Below are 15,316 nucleotides of genomic sequence, written 5' to 3' on the forward strand. Positions count from 1 at the left end.
GGAACTTGTTCATATATAGGGGACTTACTGTACTTGGAATCATATACTATGTAGCTTTTTCAGATTGGCTTCTTTCTCTTAATGATATGCATTTAAAGTTCATCCATGTCTTTTTATGGCTAGATAGCTCATTTCTTTTTTTTAAATTTTTATTGGAGTATACTTGCTTTACAATGTTGTGTTAGTTTCTACTGTACAGCAAAGTGAATCAGCTATATATATATATATATATATATATATATATATATATATGTTATATATATATATATATATATCCCCTCTTTTTTGGATTTCCTTCCCACTTAGGTCACCACAGAGCATTGAGTAGAGCTCCCTATGCTATACAGTAGGTTCTCATTAGTTATCTATTTTATACATAGTATCAGTAGTGTATATATATCAATCCCAATCTCCCAATTCATCCCACCACCTCCTTCCCCCTTGGTATCCATATGTTTGTTCTCTACATCTGTGTAGCTCATTTCTTTTCTGCACTGAATAACATTCCACCGTCTGAATGCATGACAGTCTATCCATTCACTTACTGAAGGACATCTTGTTTGCTTCCAAGTTTTGACAGTTATAAATAAAGCTGCTATAAACATCTTTGTGCAGTTTTTTTGTGTAGCCATAAGTTTTCAACTCATTTGGGTAAATACCAAGGAACGAGATTGCTGAATTGTATGGTAAGAATATGTTTTGTTTTGTAAGAAAACACCAAACTGTCTTCTAAAGTGGCTGTACTATTTTGCACTCCCACCAGCAATGTATGAGAGTTCCACATCCTCATTGGCATTTGGTGTTATCAGTGATCCCAATTTTGCCCACTCTGATAGGTGTGTAATTAAATCTCATTGTTGTCTTAATTTACATTTCCTTGTTGACTTATGATGTGGAGCATCTTTTAATATGCTTATATGCTGTCTCTATCTCTTCTTTTGTGAAGAGTCTGTTAAGATCTTTGGCCCATTTTTAAATCAGGTTGTTTGTTTTCTTATTGTTGAGTTTAAGAGTTCTTTGTATATTTTGTATAACAATCCTTTATCAGATGTGTCTTTTGCAAATAATTTTTCCCAGTCTGTGGCTTGTCTTCTAATTCTCTTGATATTGTCATTCTGCAGAAGTTTTTAATTTTAATGAAGTTCAGCTTATCAATTATTCTTTTCATGATTCATGTTCATTTGTGTCAGGGAGGAAGAAATTTTCCTCTACCCTTCTAGATTGTTCTGGCTGGTCTAAGAATTAAATTGACGTGAGACAGATTAACAGGAGAAAATCAAACCAAAGTTTAATAATGTGTATACAAGGGAGAGACCAGGAAAACTGAGCAACTTGCCAAAATGGCTGAAGCCTCACCTTAAATACCATCCTCAGATAAGACAAAAGAGAATGTTGACGGTGCAGAGTCAGTTACAGGAGATTACTGACATTGATCTATTTGTTTACTCTTTCACCAGTACCTCACTGTCTTGATTATTGTAGCTTTATAGTAAGTCTCGAAGTTGGATCACATCAGTCCAACTTTATTCTTCTCCTTTAATTAATTGTGTTGGCTATTCTGGGTCTTTTGCCTCTTCAAATAAACTGTAGACTCAGTGTGTTGATATTGACAAAATAACTTGCTGGGACTTTAACTGGTATAGCATTGAATCTACAGATCAAGTTGGGAAGAACTGACATCTTGACAATATTGAATCTTCCTATACATGAACACAGAATCTCTCTCCATTTATTTAGTTCTTTGATTTTGTTCATCAGAGTTTTATAGTTTTCGTCATATAGATCTTGTACATATTTTGTTAGATTTATACCTAAGTATTTCTTTTTGGGGGGTGCTAATGTAAATAGCATTTATTTTTTATTGGAGTACAATTGCTTTGCAATGTTGTGTAAGTTTCTGCTGTACAATGAAGTGAATCAGCTTTGTAGTCTTTATCAATTTGAGAAAGTTCTCCTCTACTCCTAGTTTACTGAGAGTTTTTATCGAGAATGAGTGTTGGATTCTGTCAAATGCTTTTTTCTGCATCTATTGATATGATCACGTGGTATTTCTTTTTTTAGTCTGTTGAAATGATAGGTTATATTATTTGATTTTCAAATGTTTAACCAGCCTTATATACCTGGCATAAATCTAACTGGGTCATTATGTATAATTCTTTTTATACTTTTTTGGATTCAATCTGCTAATATTTGGTTGATGATTTTTGCATCTATGTTCGTGAGAGATACTGATCTGTAGTTTTCTTGTAATATATTTTTCTGATTTTAGTATAAGAATAATGCTGGCATCACAGATGAGTTAGGAAGTATTCCCTCTGCTTTTATACTCTAAAAGAGACTGTAGAGAATTAGTAAAATTTCTTCCTTAAATGTTTGGTAGAATTCACCAGTGATCCATCTGGGCCTGGCATTTTCTGTTTTTAGAAGGTTATTATTGATCAATTTCTTTAATAGATATAGGTCAAATTTTGTCTTTAAAAAAAAGAAATTTAAATGTTAACTTGTAGAAAATTGGTAAGATGCTAATATTTTTGTCTAATAGAGATACAAATAACTTTTGTCCTTTACAGATGAAAATGATTTCTGCTCTGTAGAGAAGATAACACCAAAGGTTATAGTTTACTGCTCTGCAGGACATTAATTAGATTTATATCTAATTTATCAATAGTTTAGAATGATTTCAGTATTCTTTTTTTCTTACACTGATATATATAAAACATTATTTCCCATATCTTTCTTGGAACCAGTTTTGTTTCCTGCTGGCTTCCTTAATAATGAGTTAAAATAAAAACTTGACTTACATTTACTCTGTATTTGTTTGAGAACTTTTTCAAACATTTTGAAATTATACTTTTGACATTTTATAGGAATACAGCTTGGCCAAATACTTTAAATTGCATGTCTAAGAACTGATCCTAAGGAAATAAGTATGTACTCAAAAATTTAGCTCTAAGACTATTTACTGTGTATAACAGTGAAATACTGGAAACAAATGTACATTAGGGGACTAATTAATACCTAAATTTGTTTTAAGAATGGTTGTTTCTGGGTAAATGGAATTTGTAGATTTTAAAAATTTCTTTTACCTTGTTCATATTTTCTTGTGACACTTTTAGAAGAAGGAAAAAGCAAGCTGGAAGGTCACAAAGTCTAGTTTCATTGGTCTTCCCATTTTTGTTGACATCTATTGAGGTATGTAGCCCCTGACTGTAGTCCCCCTCTGCTCCAATTCCTACCACTATCTCAGGGAACTTCAGAGTTCTGTCCTTGGACAGAATCATCTGCCCACCCTAGCTTTTCAAATTCCTTAATATCCCATTTCCAATGACCTTCTTCACTTCTGTAATTCACTCCAAAGAAATTGTAGATCCCGTCTTCATTTAGAACTGTTTACCTCTGACACTTCTGTGCTTTTCACACTGTTTTGATTTTAGATGAAAATGCCTCATTGTTCTTCCGATTAAAAGTAACACATGTTTAACTGAAAATTTTTTCAGAAAATACAGAAAGATTTAAAAAAGAAAAATCAAAACCTGGCAACTTAGAGCTGACCACTCAGCATTCTGTAACCCTTAAAACTTTTCGTTAGGAATACTTTGTTTGCTTTTCGAAATGGGAATTTACTATTCATTTTACTTTTACAATCTGCTTTTTGCCACTCAATGACTTATTTTTTCAAGGCAATAAACACAGACCTATATCATCATTAATATGGCTGAAAATATTTTACTGTATGGCTATAATATTCTTTATCTGACCCAAGGTGTCTCAACCTCAGCACCAAAATTTGGGGCTGGATAATTCTTTGCTGTGGGAGGCTGTGTTGTCATTGGAGGATGTTTAGCAGCCTCCCTGCCCTCTACCCACTAGATGCCAGTAGCACTGTCCTCCCTGCCCCCCACCCCTACACACCAGTCATGACAATCAAAAATATTCCCACCTATTTCCAAATGTCTTCTCTGGGCAATGTTAACGCCCAGTTGAGAACCACTGATATAATCAACCTGCTATTGTTTGTTTATCTACTTGGTCACAATTAAAAACAGTGGTGCTTATAAAGATCCTACCATATAAACTCAGCACTTCTCCAAATTACTTCTATAGCTTAAGTTTTTAGCAAGAAAGAGCGTATTTTAAATTTTGATGTCTATTCCCCAGATTTCCTCCAGAAAGGTGTATCAATTTATAATACCATTTAAATAGCAGAAATGTCATTTCCCCAGATCTTGTCCATTTCTAGGTATTTCTTTATTTATTTTTGGCTGTGTTGGGTCTTCGTTTCTGTGCGAGGGCTTTCGCCAGTTGTGGCGAGCGGGGGCCACTCTTCATCGCGGTGCGCGGGCCTCTCACTGTCGCGGCCTGTCTTGTTGCGGAGCACGGGCTCCAGACGCGCAGGCTCAGTAATTGTGGCTCACGGGCCTAGCTGCTCCGCGGCATGTGGGATCTCCCCAGACCAGGGCTCGAACCCGCGTCCCCTGCATTGGCAGGCAGACTCTCAACCACTGCGCAACCAGGGAAGCCCCCATTTCTAGGTATTATCAATCTTTTTAATCTTTCTTGGTGGTAAGCAAAACAAAATATTACTTTGTCCTTTTAACATGTAATTCTTTGATTGCTAACCAGGTCAGTAACTTTTACTATGTTTATTGACCATTTGTATTACTGCTTTTATGAACCACCTATTAATGGCCTTGCCCATTCTTGATTTTGTAAGAGCTATGAATTCTTCCAGTTTGCAATTTTTTGGGTAACCTTTATGCTGAGTTTTCCTTATAGAAGGTATACATTTTTATGATGTTAAATTATCTGCCTTTTTATTATGTTTTTACCTTTAGTGGTGTCGTGCTTAGAAAGATCACCTCTGAAGTCTTAAACTTTAGTGTTTTAGTCTATTAGGCCAACGTTTTATTCCTCCATGTCTTTCACACTCTAACACTAAACTTTTTTGACCTCTAGAAAATTTGAACGTACATAGGACTGGAAATCTTATTAAAATGCGTGTTCTGATTCAGTAGGTTTGGAGTGAGACAAGGGACTCTGCATTTCCAGCAAGCTCCCAGGTGATGTCAATACTGTTCCTGGACCACACTTTGAGTGGCTAGGTTCTGGACCTTCAGCCCTCCAACCCCTGTACTCCCTACCTCCATTCTCTGATTGGCTCTCTCCTGAATTTGCTTCCATTCCTTACCTAGTGTGAACCCCAAGGGCAGTAATTTCAACTATAACTCACCCCTTTGTTTATCTGGAATAAGAACCCTGGTGACCTCCATCCCAGTATTGACCAAGCCACCATCTTCTCCAGGCTCCAGCCACAGCGTCACTAAAGGAAATCTCAAAACTGCCACTTGCTTCTGTAACAAATGTTTGATTTCTAAAGTCACATCAGAAATCCGTCACTTTGTTCCTTGACAGTTCCCTTTCCCATTCCTTAGAGTAACTCTGCCTAAATTTAATCTCCTCGACCCTATTCCACCTCCTTTCAGGCCTCCAGTCAATAAACGACAATGAAAGAACTTCTTCAAACCACCTGGTAAAAATCAGTTAGCATAGTAACTGCTGCATACTTTTTCTTTTAATCCACTCAAAGACCCAACATCATATTAAGATTTTCCAACTCTTAGGAAATTCTGCTTAAAGATTTATGAAATAAACTAGGTTATTTACTTAATAGATATTTCCCAGAGTTCTCACAATATGCCTGCCAACCTTATTTAGGTTAAGTACAATTATCATTTCCATCTTACCGACTAGGAAACTAAGGCACAGAGAGTTGACACAACCATTGAGTGTCAGAGCAAAGACAGGGACCCATATCATGTGATGCTATAATCATAGCTCAAACTTCTTTACTCTGCTACCCGGGAATCACAGGGGGCCTCAGGTTCCGAACCGCTCAATTCTACAGTAGTATCTGTATCACAAACAAAGAAGAGGCAGGATGAAAAGTAACCTTTAAAAATTGTATAAAAAAAACCCAATTATTTAACAACAACAACAAAAAAAAGAGACAGGCAGTCACTAGAGGTTCTCAGCTCTTGAGGGCACATTCCACTCACATTCCCGGGCCTCGGAAATTTTGTTCAACCCGTCTGGGGTGGGGCCCTGGCACTACTGTTTTTAATCTGTTAAAGGGGAATGTTATCCCAAATCAGTGCTTTTCAAACGTTTTACATTCACTGGACCCGTGGCACAAATCTCCCGTTACTCTGATAGGTAATGTGTGACAGGTGTGCGCGGTCTTTGCCCGTCCCACACACCCTCTGGGTTTCGGCGAAGTCCTTGTTATCTCTAGTGCAAACACAGATCACCCTATCCTTCCAGAAAGAAGCATTTTAGGTAGAGATAACTGAAACTGGCCTAGGCAGTGTTAGTGGCGGCAGCGTTGACTCTACAATGATGCCTCTGCTGCCTTCCTCCACGTGGTTTCCAGATTGCCAGTCTTCAATGTAACTCTGATTTAGTCAAATCTCATACACTATAAATATTTGTCGGAAAATTGCCTGGACTCTACACGACGGCATTTAAAACTTCTACACGCACGTTCTGAAATGCCACGCGACTGCAGAGCAGGCTTGGGCCGCCTGGCGCAGCTGGGAGCGCGGCCCTGGCGACTCGGGTCGGCGCCGAAGAGCAAAGGAGCCCGCGCGGGGCTGCGGGCGCCCGGAACTCGCGGCGCCTCGTGGGGCTCCAGGTGAGCCCGGGGCGCGGCGGCCCGCACCGCCCAACTCGAGAAGCCGTCCGAGCCTTTAGCGTCTCCAAACTCGCTGCAGCTGGAGACACCTCGTACGCCTTTGGTGGAGCGCCCCGGACCCCTTCAGCGGACGGAGCCGTGGCCGAGGTGAGCGCACTGCCGACCTGGGGCGCCGGCAAAAACTGGGGCCGCGCGAGGTAACTCGGTTTCGGGAAGCTCTCAGCCGCGCCCCAGCACAGGCCGGCACGACCGGGGAGCTAGAAAGAGGCAGAGGAGCCCGGACCGCCCGGCTCGGCCCCGCCCCGGAGTGCTCCGCGCGGCGCCTGAGTGGGCCGGAGAGACGTCAGTCAGGCGTCGGGGGTGGGACCCTGGCCGGGCTATTAATACCGGGTCCCGCCCGGTGGCAGCCGCCGGGCTGCGGTGAGCGCCTGGGCTGGGGTGAGGAGGGGGTTTGCGCGGGGTCGGGCGCAGCTGCTGCAGCTGTCGGGCGGCGGAGAGCGGCGGAGACGTGGGGAGGAGGAGAGGGTGGGAGGCTGGATGGAGGGCACCAGGGGCTGCCCGTGCTCCGGGTGCGCAAACTCCAGAAGGTGTTGCTTCCAACTTTTACCTCCTTCGGAAGCTGGGAGTGTTAGTGCCGGGAGGTCTGAGACTAGACTGCGGAGCCGAAGCGAGTAACATGCACACTCCCCACCACCCCCTTCCTCACCTGCTCAGCTTTATTATTGTTTTTATTCATCTCTAGAACATGGACTGCGCCCGCCTCTGGCTAGGGCTGTTGCTGCCTGTGGTAGCTGCGCTGGACTTCAGCTACCACCACCAGCCAGAGATGGAACGGTTCCTGAAGAGTGTTACCCAAAACTACAGTTCTATCACTCACTTACACAGTATCGGGAAATCTGTGGAAGGTAGGGTCCGTCTCGTGTACTTTCGCAAACCCCTAGTCCTCAGTTTCATTCATTAAATATGCCTTAGCCTCCTGTCCCCTCTCCATGAAGCGACTCAGAGGGGCTCGAGCGGATCCGTCCCTGACTTGCGTGTTGGTTGTTTCTGCTTTTGTGTGTTGTGTTGCTTTTTGTCAGGGGAGTAGTAAGACCTGAATTTTACTAAACGTCTCCGCTGTCACTCGGTGTCGAGTGCTTTGCGTTAATGGCGTTCTGTTTTGGGATCTTGCAGACATTGATTTCCTGGGATGAGTACTTTAGGTTTTAGTTTTCTACATGAATTTCTGCCGAGGAGGTCTGTTTACCCATCTCAGGTTTGTTTCCCTTTTTGTGGCTTCTTTAAACAAGACTCGGACTGTTAGGATCGTGTCTTCAAGTCTCTTTTAAACTAAAATAGGGCAGTTCTGTTGGTGAGATTTCTATGTCACGTATAATTAGCCCTATGGCTTAAAGTTATGCAAAAAAGTGGCTCTGGTACTGATTAAAAGGCTATTTTAAAAGGTATCCATTTGAATGAGACAATTGCTGGATAATAAGTGTACCATAGCAGTGATTGGTATTGCTCTTAGTATTTTCGCGTTCATTATTTACTTACTTTATTGTTTTAATTTAGAAACCATATATTAAGTATAAATATACAACTATATATTAAGTAATTCTAATTTTAGTAGATAGGAAAATTGAATCATAGTGAAATTAAGTATTTTGCCCAAGAACACTCAGATCTTGAGTGAGTTTTATAACCAGGATTGGCACTCAGATCATTCTACTTTAAGGCTTAGCCATTTTGGGACAAGGCAAATAATTTTACCAGATATTATTATTTCTCAGTCTTTTATTATATTGGTACCTCCCCAAAGAGATTAGCAAATAACTTAATGTTTAAATTATAAGTTTTGTCAAGTGTATGTAATTTGGATGTCAGCTCTTTATAAGGTGTATTTCAACCCCATGTGAATTTTAGCTCTGAGTTTTTCAACCAATTTGTGAGTCTCTTAATTATCATATTCTTAAGTAATCGTTTTCCAAAAAATTAAGGCCATGGTTTTTATATTTTAAAAGTATTACATAAATTTGCTTATGTGCAATGCAACATAAAAATCCTTGGCTTATGTGTGTAACAGCATTTTTGTTTTTAAACAACATTGCTAAGGAGTTGGTGCCGGAATTACTCTATATTGCTCTATCATCCAAACTTATAGAGGTTGGATGTATGAGAAAGCGTATCTTGAATCAGCATATGTATTCAGTCTTTTGAAATCATTTTCCCCTAGGGCTAGAGAAGAGCAATTTTAAAAGATCTAAGAATACTAATTATATTAATAAAGGAAATATAGAACACAGCTAACTTGAGTTATTGTTCAGTCATTTAACCCACAAGGTGATGCCAATGTTGTTAATTTTAAGTACTAAATGATTTGGTTTTTATTTTCTTCAAGCACAAAGTGCTTGTGACTGGGGACTCTCAATGTCAACCAGCTATTTTGATCTACCCTGCGTGCTATCAGACCACGCTAATAATGAAAGGCAGCAGGCTTAATTGTTTTTACCTTGTGTGCACTATTGTGGTTAAAGGACTGAGGAATTACCATGTAAAAAATAAAATCTGACACTAGTTTAGGTCAAATATTTGTATTGAGTATGTTCTGAATAATTACTCCGATTAAGAAAAATCCCAAATCTGCTGTTAGGTTCTGAGTAGTAGGTTAAACTGCACGCTAGTAACTGGAAGTCGGTTGCCAAGGATATTTGTTGGTACTCTTTTCACTAGATGCACGGTTTTCCCTGGCCATCCTGCCCTCTGATGTAAGATAAGTTTGCTTAGCAAACAAGATTTACCATATGTGTTATTTATTTTTCTTTGTTATTGTGAATGTGGGCAACATACCTAGAAGGGAAAGTAATATTCCTACCTCGCCAAATACATTTTTAGTTTTTGTAAATGCATATCACGTGTATTTTCATTACTGTAATCAGGGGTTCTCTTCTGCTTTTTTTCCCCCAGTTCACATTATTTCATTACGTATTTCCATGAATTGAAAGGTCTGCAGGTGTGAATTGATTGCTATATAGTATTTTATCCTTGATTATGTGAATTTCTTAGTCATTCACCTCTTTGCGACCTCTGTTATAAACAGTGATGCTAAAAAAACCATTGATACACGTCATGATTAATGGCCTTCTATTATAATTGATTTTTTTCCAGTTTTTAATTTTGAAATGTTTGAAACCTACACAAAAGCTGAGTACATATATACACTTCACCTAGATTCAGCCACAGTAGACAGATCATATTTCAGTTGAGCGTTCTAGAGGAAATCCCACTACCTAATATCAGAGTAAAGAAAATCTTAGGTAAAACAACAGAGGCAACTAAAAAACAAAAAGAACAGACAGCTGAGTTGAGAAAAATCAGAAAATGTACAATGTTCATTGATTCATTCCTTCATTCAGTTAAGGGAGCACCTCTCCTATCCTTTTTTTTTTTTTTTTTTAATTACTCCTAAGCCCCTTTGTCTAGCATGTTCCTGGCACGTATTCAGTGATTTTTTTCTGTTTGTTTAGTGGCTTGACTATTTGCTGAGGGAAAGCCATGTGAAGCAAGCAAAAAGTTGTGCCATTTGTGCCCTGCTATCAGGTAGCCCCCTTTAAAATACAAATGTATTTATTATAGATTCCCCAGCTATTCTCTCCACATCCCCCCAAATTAGTTCTAGGACCACTTTAAATGAGATTTCCTACATCTCTTTTCTAAGAATCTTGTCTTTCCTCCTGCTAAGTCTAACCTTGATCTGAATAAGGAAGGTTGCAAAGGGCAAGGGTTAGATAATAAAATCTGTTATAAAGTGCTTTCCATGTATTCGGTGTTGTAATACATTATTTCAATCTCAGCAACTCAAAGTAGGCCTTATACTCATTTACAGAAAGGATCCAATGAGGCACAGAGAAGTTAATTAACTTGCTGAAGATCACACAGCTGATAAGTGTTAGAGGGAGGCTTCAAACTCAGATCCACCTTCTCTGAAGCACATCTCTTTCTCATTAAGGAAGCGGTTTGACACAGATGTGGCTGGTCACATGAAGATTGAGGTAGTTACTGGAGGGTTTCAGACTCATGTTTTGGGCACATTGGATCTGAAAGTAAAGCTTCTACCAAGGATCCAACACAGTAGCCAGTAGCCACTTGTTTACTGAGCAGCTGAAATGTGACTAGACCAAATTAAGGTGTGCTAAAAGTGACTTTGAAGATTTCATACAAAAAAGTAAAATAGTCCATTAATATTTTTATATTGATTCCATGTTGAAGTAATATTTTAGATATAAAGGCTAAATAAGAAATATTTTTTTAAAAACTTCACCTGTTTCTTTTTACTTTTGTTAATATGGTTGTGGTTTCTAAAACATTTTAAATTACATATATGACTTGCATTGTATTTTGATTGGGCTGTGCTGATCTAGACAGAAATTTGTTATTAGCAATTTTCTTTTTCTGAGTACAAAAGGAACTCAAGTTCATTCAGAAAATTGGGAAGATACAACAAAGCACCAAGGAGAAAATTAAAATCTCACCACCCAAAGGAAACACTTAGTAGACCTGAAAGACTATATGCCCTGTTTTGTGCCTTTCTCCCCTCCCACTGAGCCAAATATCTTGCTTGCTCCTGCAAACACGTTATTTCTAAAACCTGAGTTTTAATGCCTGCTTTGTGTTCTATCAATGGATATACTATTGTTTTTTTAACTTACACCCCACTGACAAACATTTAGTTTGTTTCTAAATTTTCCTGTTATTAAAAAAAAAAAATGTGCCATAGTGGACATCTTTGTAGCTAAGACAGCAAAAGTTGTCAGAGCGCACACAGGCTTTGGAACTACAAGGCCCAAGTTCAAATTCTAGATCCTCTATGTTGTAGCAGTGTGACACTCAGTGGTTAGAGTAATTCCTGGCACATAATAAGTACTACATAAGAGTTGCTGTTAAGGATACATTACCTGCTATTGGGGATACACTCGGTGGTTAGAGTAATTCCTGGCACATAATAAGTACTACATAAGAGTTGCTGTTAAGGATACATTACCTGCTATTGGGGATACATTTCCAAAAAGGAAATTACCAAGCAGTTCTGTGTATTTGATACATGTAACCAAACTGATTTCCAAAAGGAGTATTGATTGATAATCTCAAGAAATGTATGCTTACCTCTTCTAACTCTTATACCAGTCGTAAATCAGGCATTCCTGGTTTGAAAGATTACTGTAGTATTTGTCAAAGGGTACAAAGTTTTGGTCATACAGGATGAATATGTCCTAGAGATCTACTGCACAGCAGAGTGCTTATAATTAACAATATTGTTTACTTTAAACTTTGCTATGAGGGTAGATGTTATGCTAAGTGTTACAGTGATGATGATGATGAAAGATTACTGTAGCATAAAGTTTTCATTGTTGTGTTTAAAGTATAAAGGAGAATTTATTTCTCCTGCATTTTCCCCCAAGAATTCTCACCTTCACATATGCATTCAACAAATATTTATTGAATTCCTCTGCCAGGAGTCGTCATAACATCACAGATACTCAAAAATCTCGCTAGAATTGGCTTAGACTCCTGCCCCAAAGAGACATGTACTGTGCTCATGAACACAGACCTCTCATTGCCTACTCCCCTTGCCTGGGTAGATTCTGGCTGGCGATTTACCCTCTGAAAAGGACGCCTGATACAAGATTTTGCCACAGCATTCGATTTTCTGTCACCCTGTTCATTTCTCAAGTGTGATCGGCAAGCCGGTTTGCTTGAGATCCTGTATAAAATGCTTTCTGTGATGTAAATATTGACATATTGAGGACTAAATATCACGACAGCCACTAAAATCTGGGAATTTCAGCTGTAATATACATACTTGTGATTTAAAGTTACATTGGGGTAGCAAGCCTTTCCCCTTCTTTAACTTGAAATGTAAAGTCCTTTTCTGAAACACCTTAGGAACATCAGCCTTGTTTTATAACCATTAAGTTTCTTAAAGACACTGCCTTTTTTTCTTACAAGGAAATGATTTAGATTTCCACTGTATTTGTGGTATGAGATTTTAAGAGGAAGAGACAGAATATCCAAAAAGTAACACAGATGTTACTCTGCTTCTTTTATATCTAGGAACCATTTTTGTTCCAGATCTCAAAAATATCCAACCACCAATACTCTAGGGGCATTTGAAAGTTAAAAAAACAATAATTGCAGCCAACATTAAGTGAATTTTACTCTTTGCCTGGCACTTTACATATACCCCTCAATCACTCTAACAACGGTCTGAAATACCATTATTATCACCCAATTTACATGTGAAGAATTGAGATTGAATGAGTCATCCACAGTTAGTAAATGACAGAGGGGTGATTGGAACCAAAGTCTGTCTTGTGCCAAATAGTGGACCCTTGAAGCTCTTTGCTGTAGAGAAAAGTTTCTCCAGTTACCTTTTTCTCTGTTCTTGTCCCTTTTCCCCTCCCCCATGCATCCTTCTCCTCCCCTTGCCCCGACTGCTGTGATTCTGCAGAAGTTGAGGAGCGTCCTCCAACATCCAAGAACAGGCCTGTGTTAAATGTATTTTATGTGCGGAGTGATAGGCTATGGAATCCTAGACCCCTTTTCAGTATTTACAGTTTCATCCAAAGCAGTGTGAATTCCATATTTTGATGTAGACTTAATTTTTTTTCTATATACCAAAACTGTTTGGTTATGAGGCAAAAGGAGAACACTGAGATTCTGGTTTGCACACTTTCGGGACACCCACCCACCAAAATGCTGTCTCCTGAGCTGAGAACAGTGGTTCTCATTAAGAGTAGTACTGCCCCCTAGGGGGAATTTTGGAAGTTGAGGGGAGGTTTAGGCCATAACTTTTAAGTCTTCGGAGGGGGGACCTCGCTGATGCATCCTCCTGATCTTGTTAGCAACACACAGAATAGTTGTGCCTAGTGAAAAATCGTCCTCCACATTTTCTAATGTCTTCCATAGGTGCAAGACCAGCTTACAATTATCTGAGCCTAAAACCAATTCCGATTTATGTACAAACACAAAATACTTTTTCCCCACAATTTTAATATGTACCAAACTTTCCAGGAATGTACCTGTAGGTAAATTGAGGGAAAATTCAATTATATTTTTCTCTGAACTTGATTCCGAGATATTTCACGTTCTTAAAATCCTGGCATCAGTGACCACACAGCTGCATCAGTCTGCGTTTGTAATAAATGCCTTCACCGTGAATCTCAAGAATTGATATAAGCAGCTTTTTCTTATTATAAGTTGCTTTCTTTTTATGTAAAGTTTGAACATTTTATCAATCTTTCTGAAATTATGTATGCAAATATTATTTTCTGTGGCTTTCATGCCAGCATGGTGAAGGAGGAGCTGCAAAATCTTGGACGTGAAAAAAGAGGCATCAACTGATAGGGTTAGGGACTGTTGGTCTAAAACCACAGATGCAGGGAGCTGATAAGACCCACTTCAGATTTATGTAGCCAGCATCCAGAAGGTGTTTGGTTTCCGTTCTTAATCAAAACACGAGTGCCTAGAGGTAACACCGCGGTGAGAATAGTATCTAGAGTTGAGAGATAACTGCCATTCGCCCTGTTTCCTTCCTTTGGTTTGTGAATTTAGAATGCCCCTTTCTCGAAGAGTGCAAAGTCAGAAAGTAAGATAAGAAGAATCTTAAAGTAAAAAAAAAATGTTTTTTATTGAAATATAATTGATTTACAATGTTGTTAGTTTCAGGTGTACAGCAGAGTGATTCAGTTATATATAGATTTCATTTGCAGATTCTTTTCCCTTAGAGTTTATTACCCAAAAAAAGGTAAAATTTTGAAGATTATATCAAATACCAACATGCATTTGGGTTAGGGGAAGAAGATTAAATCGGAACTTCCTATCTAGTGATTGAAAAGAATTGGTATTCTTCCTAGCTCCGTAGCCATTCAATGTAATATAGGGTAGTGGTTTGCTGAGAGGTTAGGAAATCCTAATTTGAGTTTGTGTGCAAATAAACAGACATAAAATAAATAAAACAGACATAAGTTGCACATTAAAAATGTTTTCTCAACCCTGTTTTACAAGGACTGCTACATGTCAGATGTTTAAAAAGTGTACATTTTCTGGTCTGTGACCCTTCATGTACTAGCTTCGTCAAAAGCTCAGCTGGAGGTTTACTCTCCTTGGCATCACAAAATGCCGCCAACTTCAAACAAGTTGCCTTCAAACTGGCTTCACAGACATATCCCAAACTTCCTCAGAGCTGAAGATAGCAGCCTTCATGGTGGGGTATAAAGGCATTAATGACAGGGTAAACCCTTCAAATATGCAAGCACTGTCGCAGAGTCTAGAAGAAGAAAGCAAACCCTCCGTTTGTATAAACAAAGAACTTTCAGTTAGTTGTTTACTCAGTTTTTAAAATTTCTCTGATAGGAATCTCTCTGAGGAAACTAGAACCACACTTAAGGAGCACAGCCAAAGTCACCTGAACTGACAGTTATCCAAATACATAACTCAGCCTCCTTTCTGACAAAGTGCACGGGTATACTGTGAATACAGTCAGGTGAAATGGAGCACAACGTCACATTTTTAGAGCAGGAATGGATGTTAGAGACCGCTTGATCATTTATTCAGTTGATTGAGGCTTGGTTCAAAATGTCACCTCCT

At 38.9% G+C, this 15,316-nt stretch overlaps 1 protein-coding gene across 6 annotated transcripts in view; it reads left to right on the plus strand.

Annotated features, from left to right (window-relative positions):
* The first annotated feature begins 5,548 nt into the window (after nt 1-5,548).
* The window catches only part of CPM (carboxypeptidase M), a 92,717-nt gene continuing 82,949 nt past the window's right edge, over nt 5,549-15,316 (plus strand). The window contains exons 1-2 of one of the 6 annotated variants that reach the window (XM_082422857.1): nt 5,549-6,838; nt 7,434-7,596. In XM_082422857.1, the coding sequence (XP_082278983.1) occupies nt 7,437-7,596 (160 nt within the window). In that variant the 5' untranslated portion in view covers nt 5,549-6,838; nt 7,434-7,436. Of the gene's footprint in view, nt 6,839-7,028; nt 7,130-7,433; nt 7,597-15,316 lie in introns of those variants that run through there. The other 5 variants (XM_082422859.1, XM_082422856.1, XM_082422858.1 and 2 more) reach the window with 5 other exon arrangements.

This window comes from Balaenoptera physalus (assembly GCF_965194825.1).
Source record: "Balaenoptera physalus genome assembly, chromosome: 13".
In the NCBI taxonomy this organism is placed as follows: Eukaryota; Metazoa; Chordata; class Mammalia; order Artiodactyla; family Balaenopteridae; genus Balaenoptera; species Balaenoptera physalus.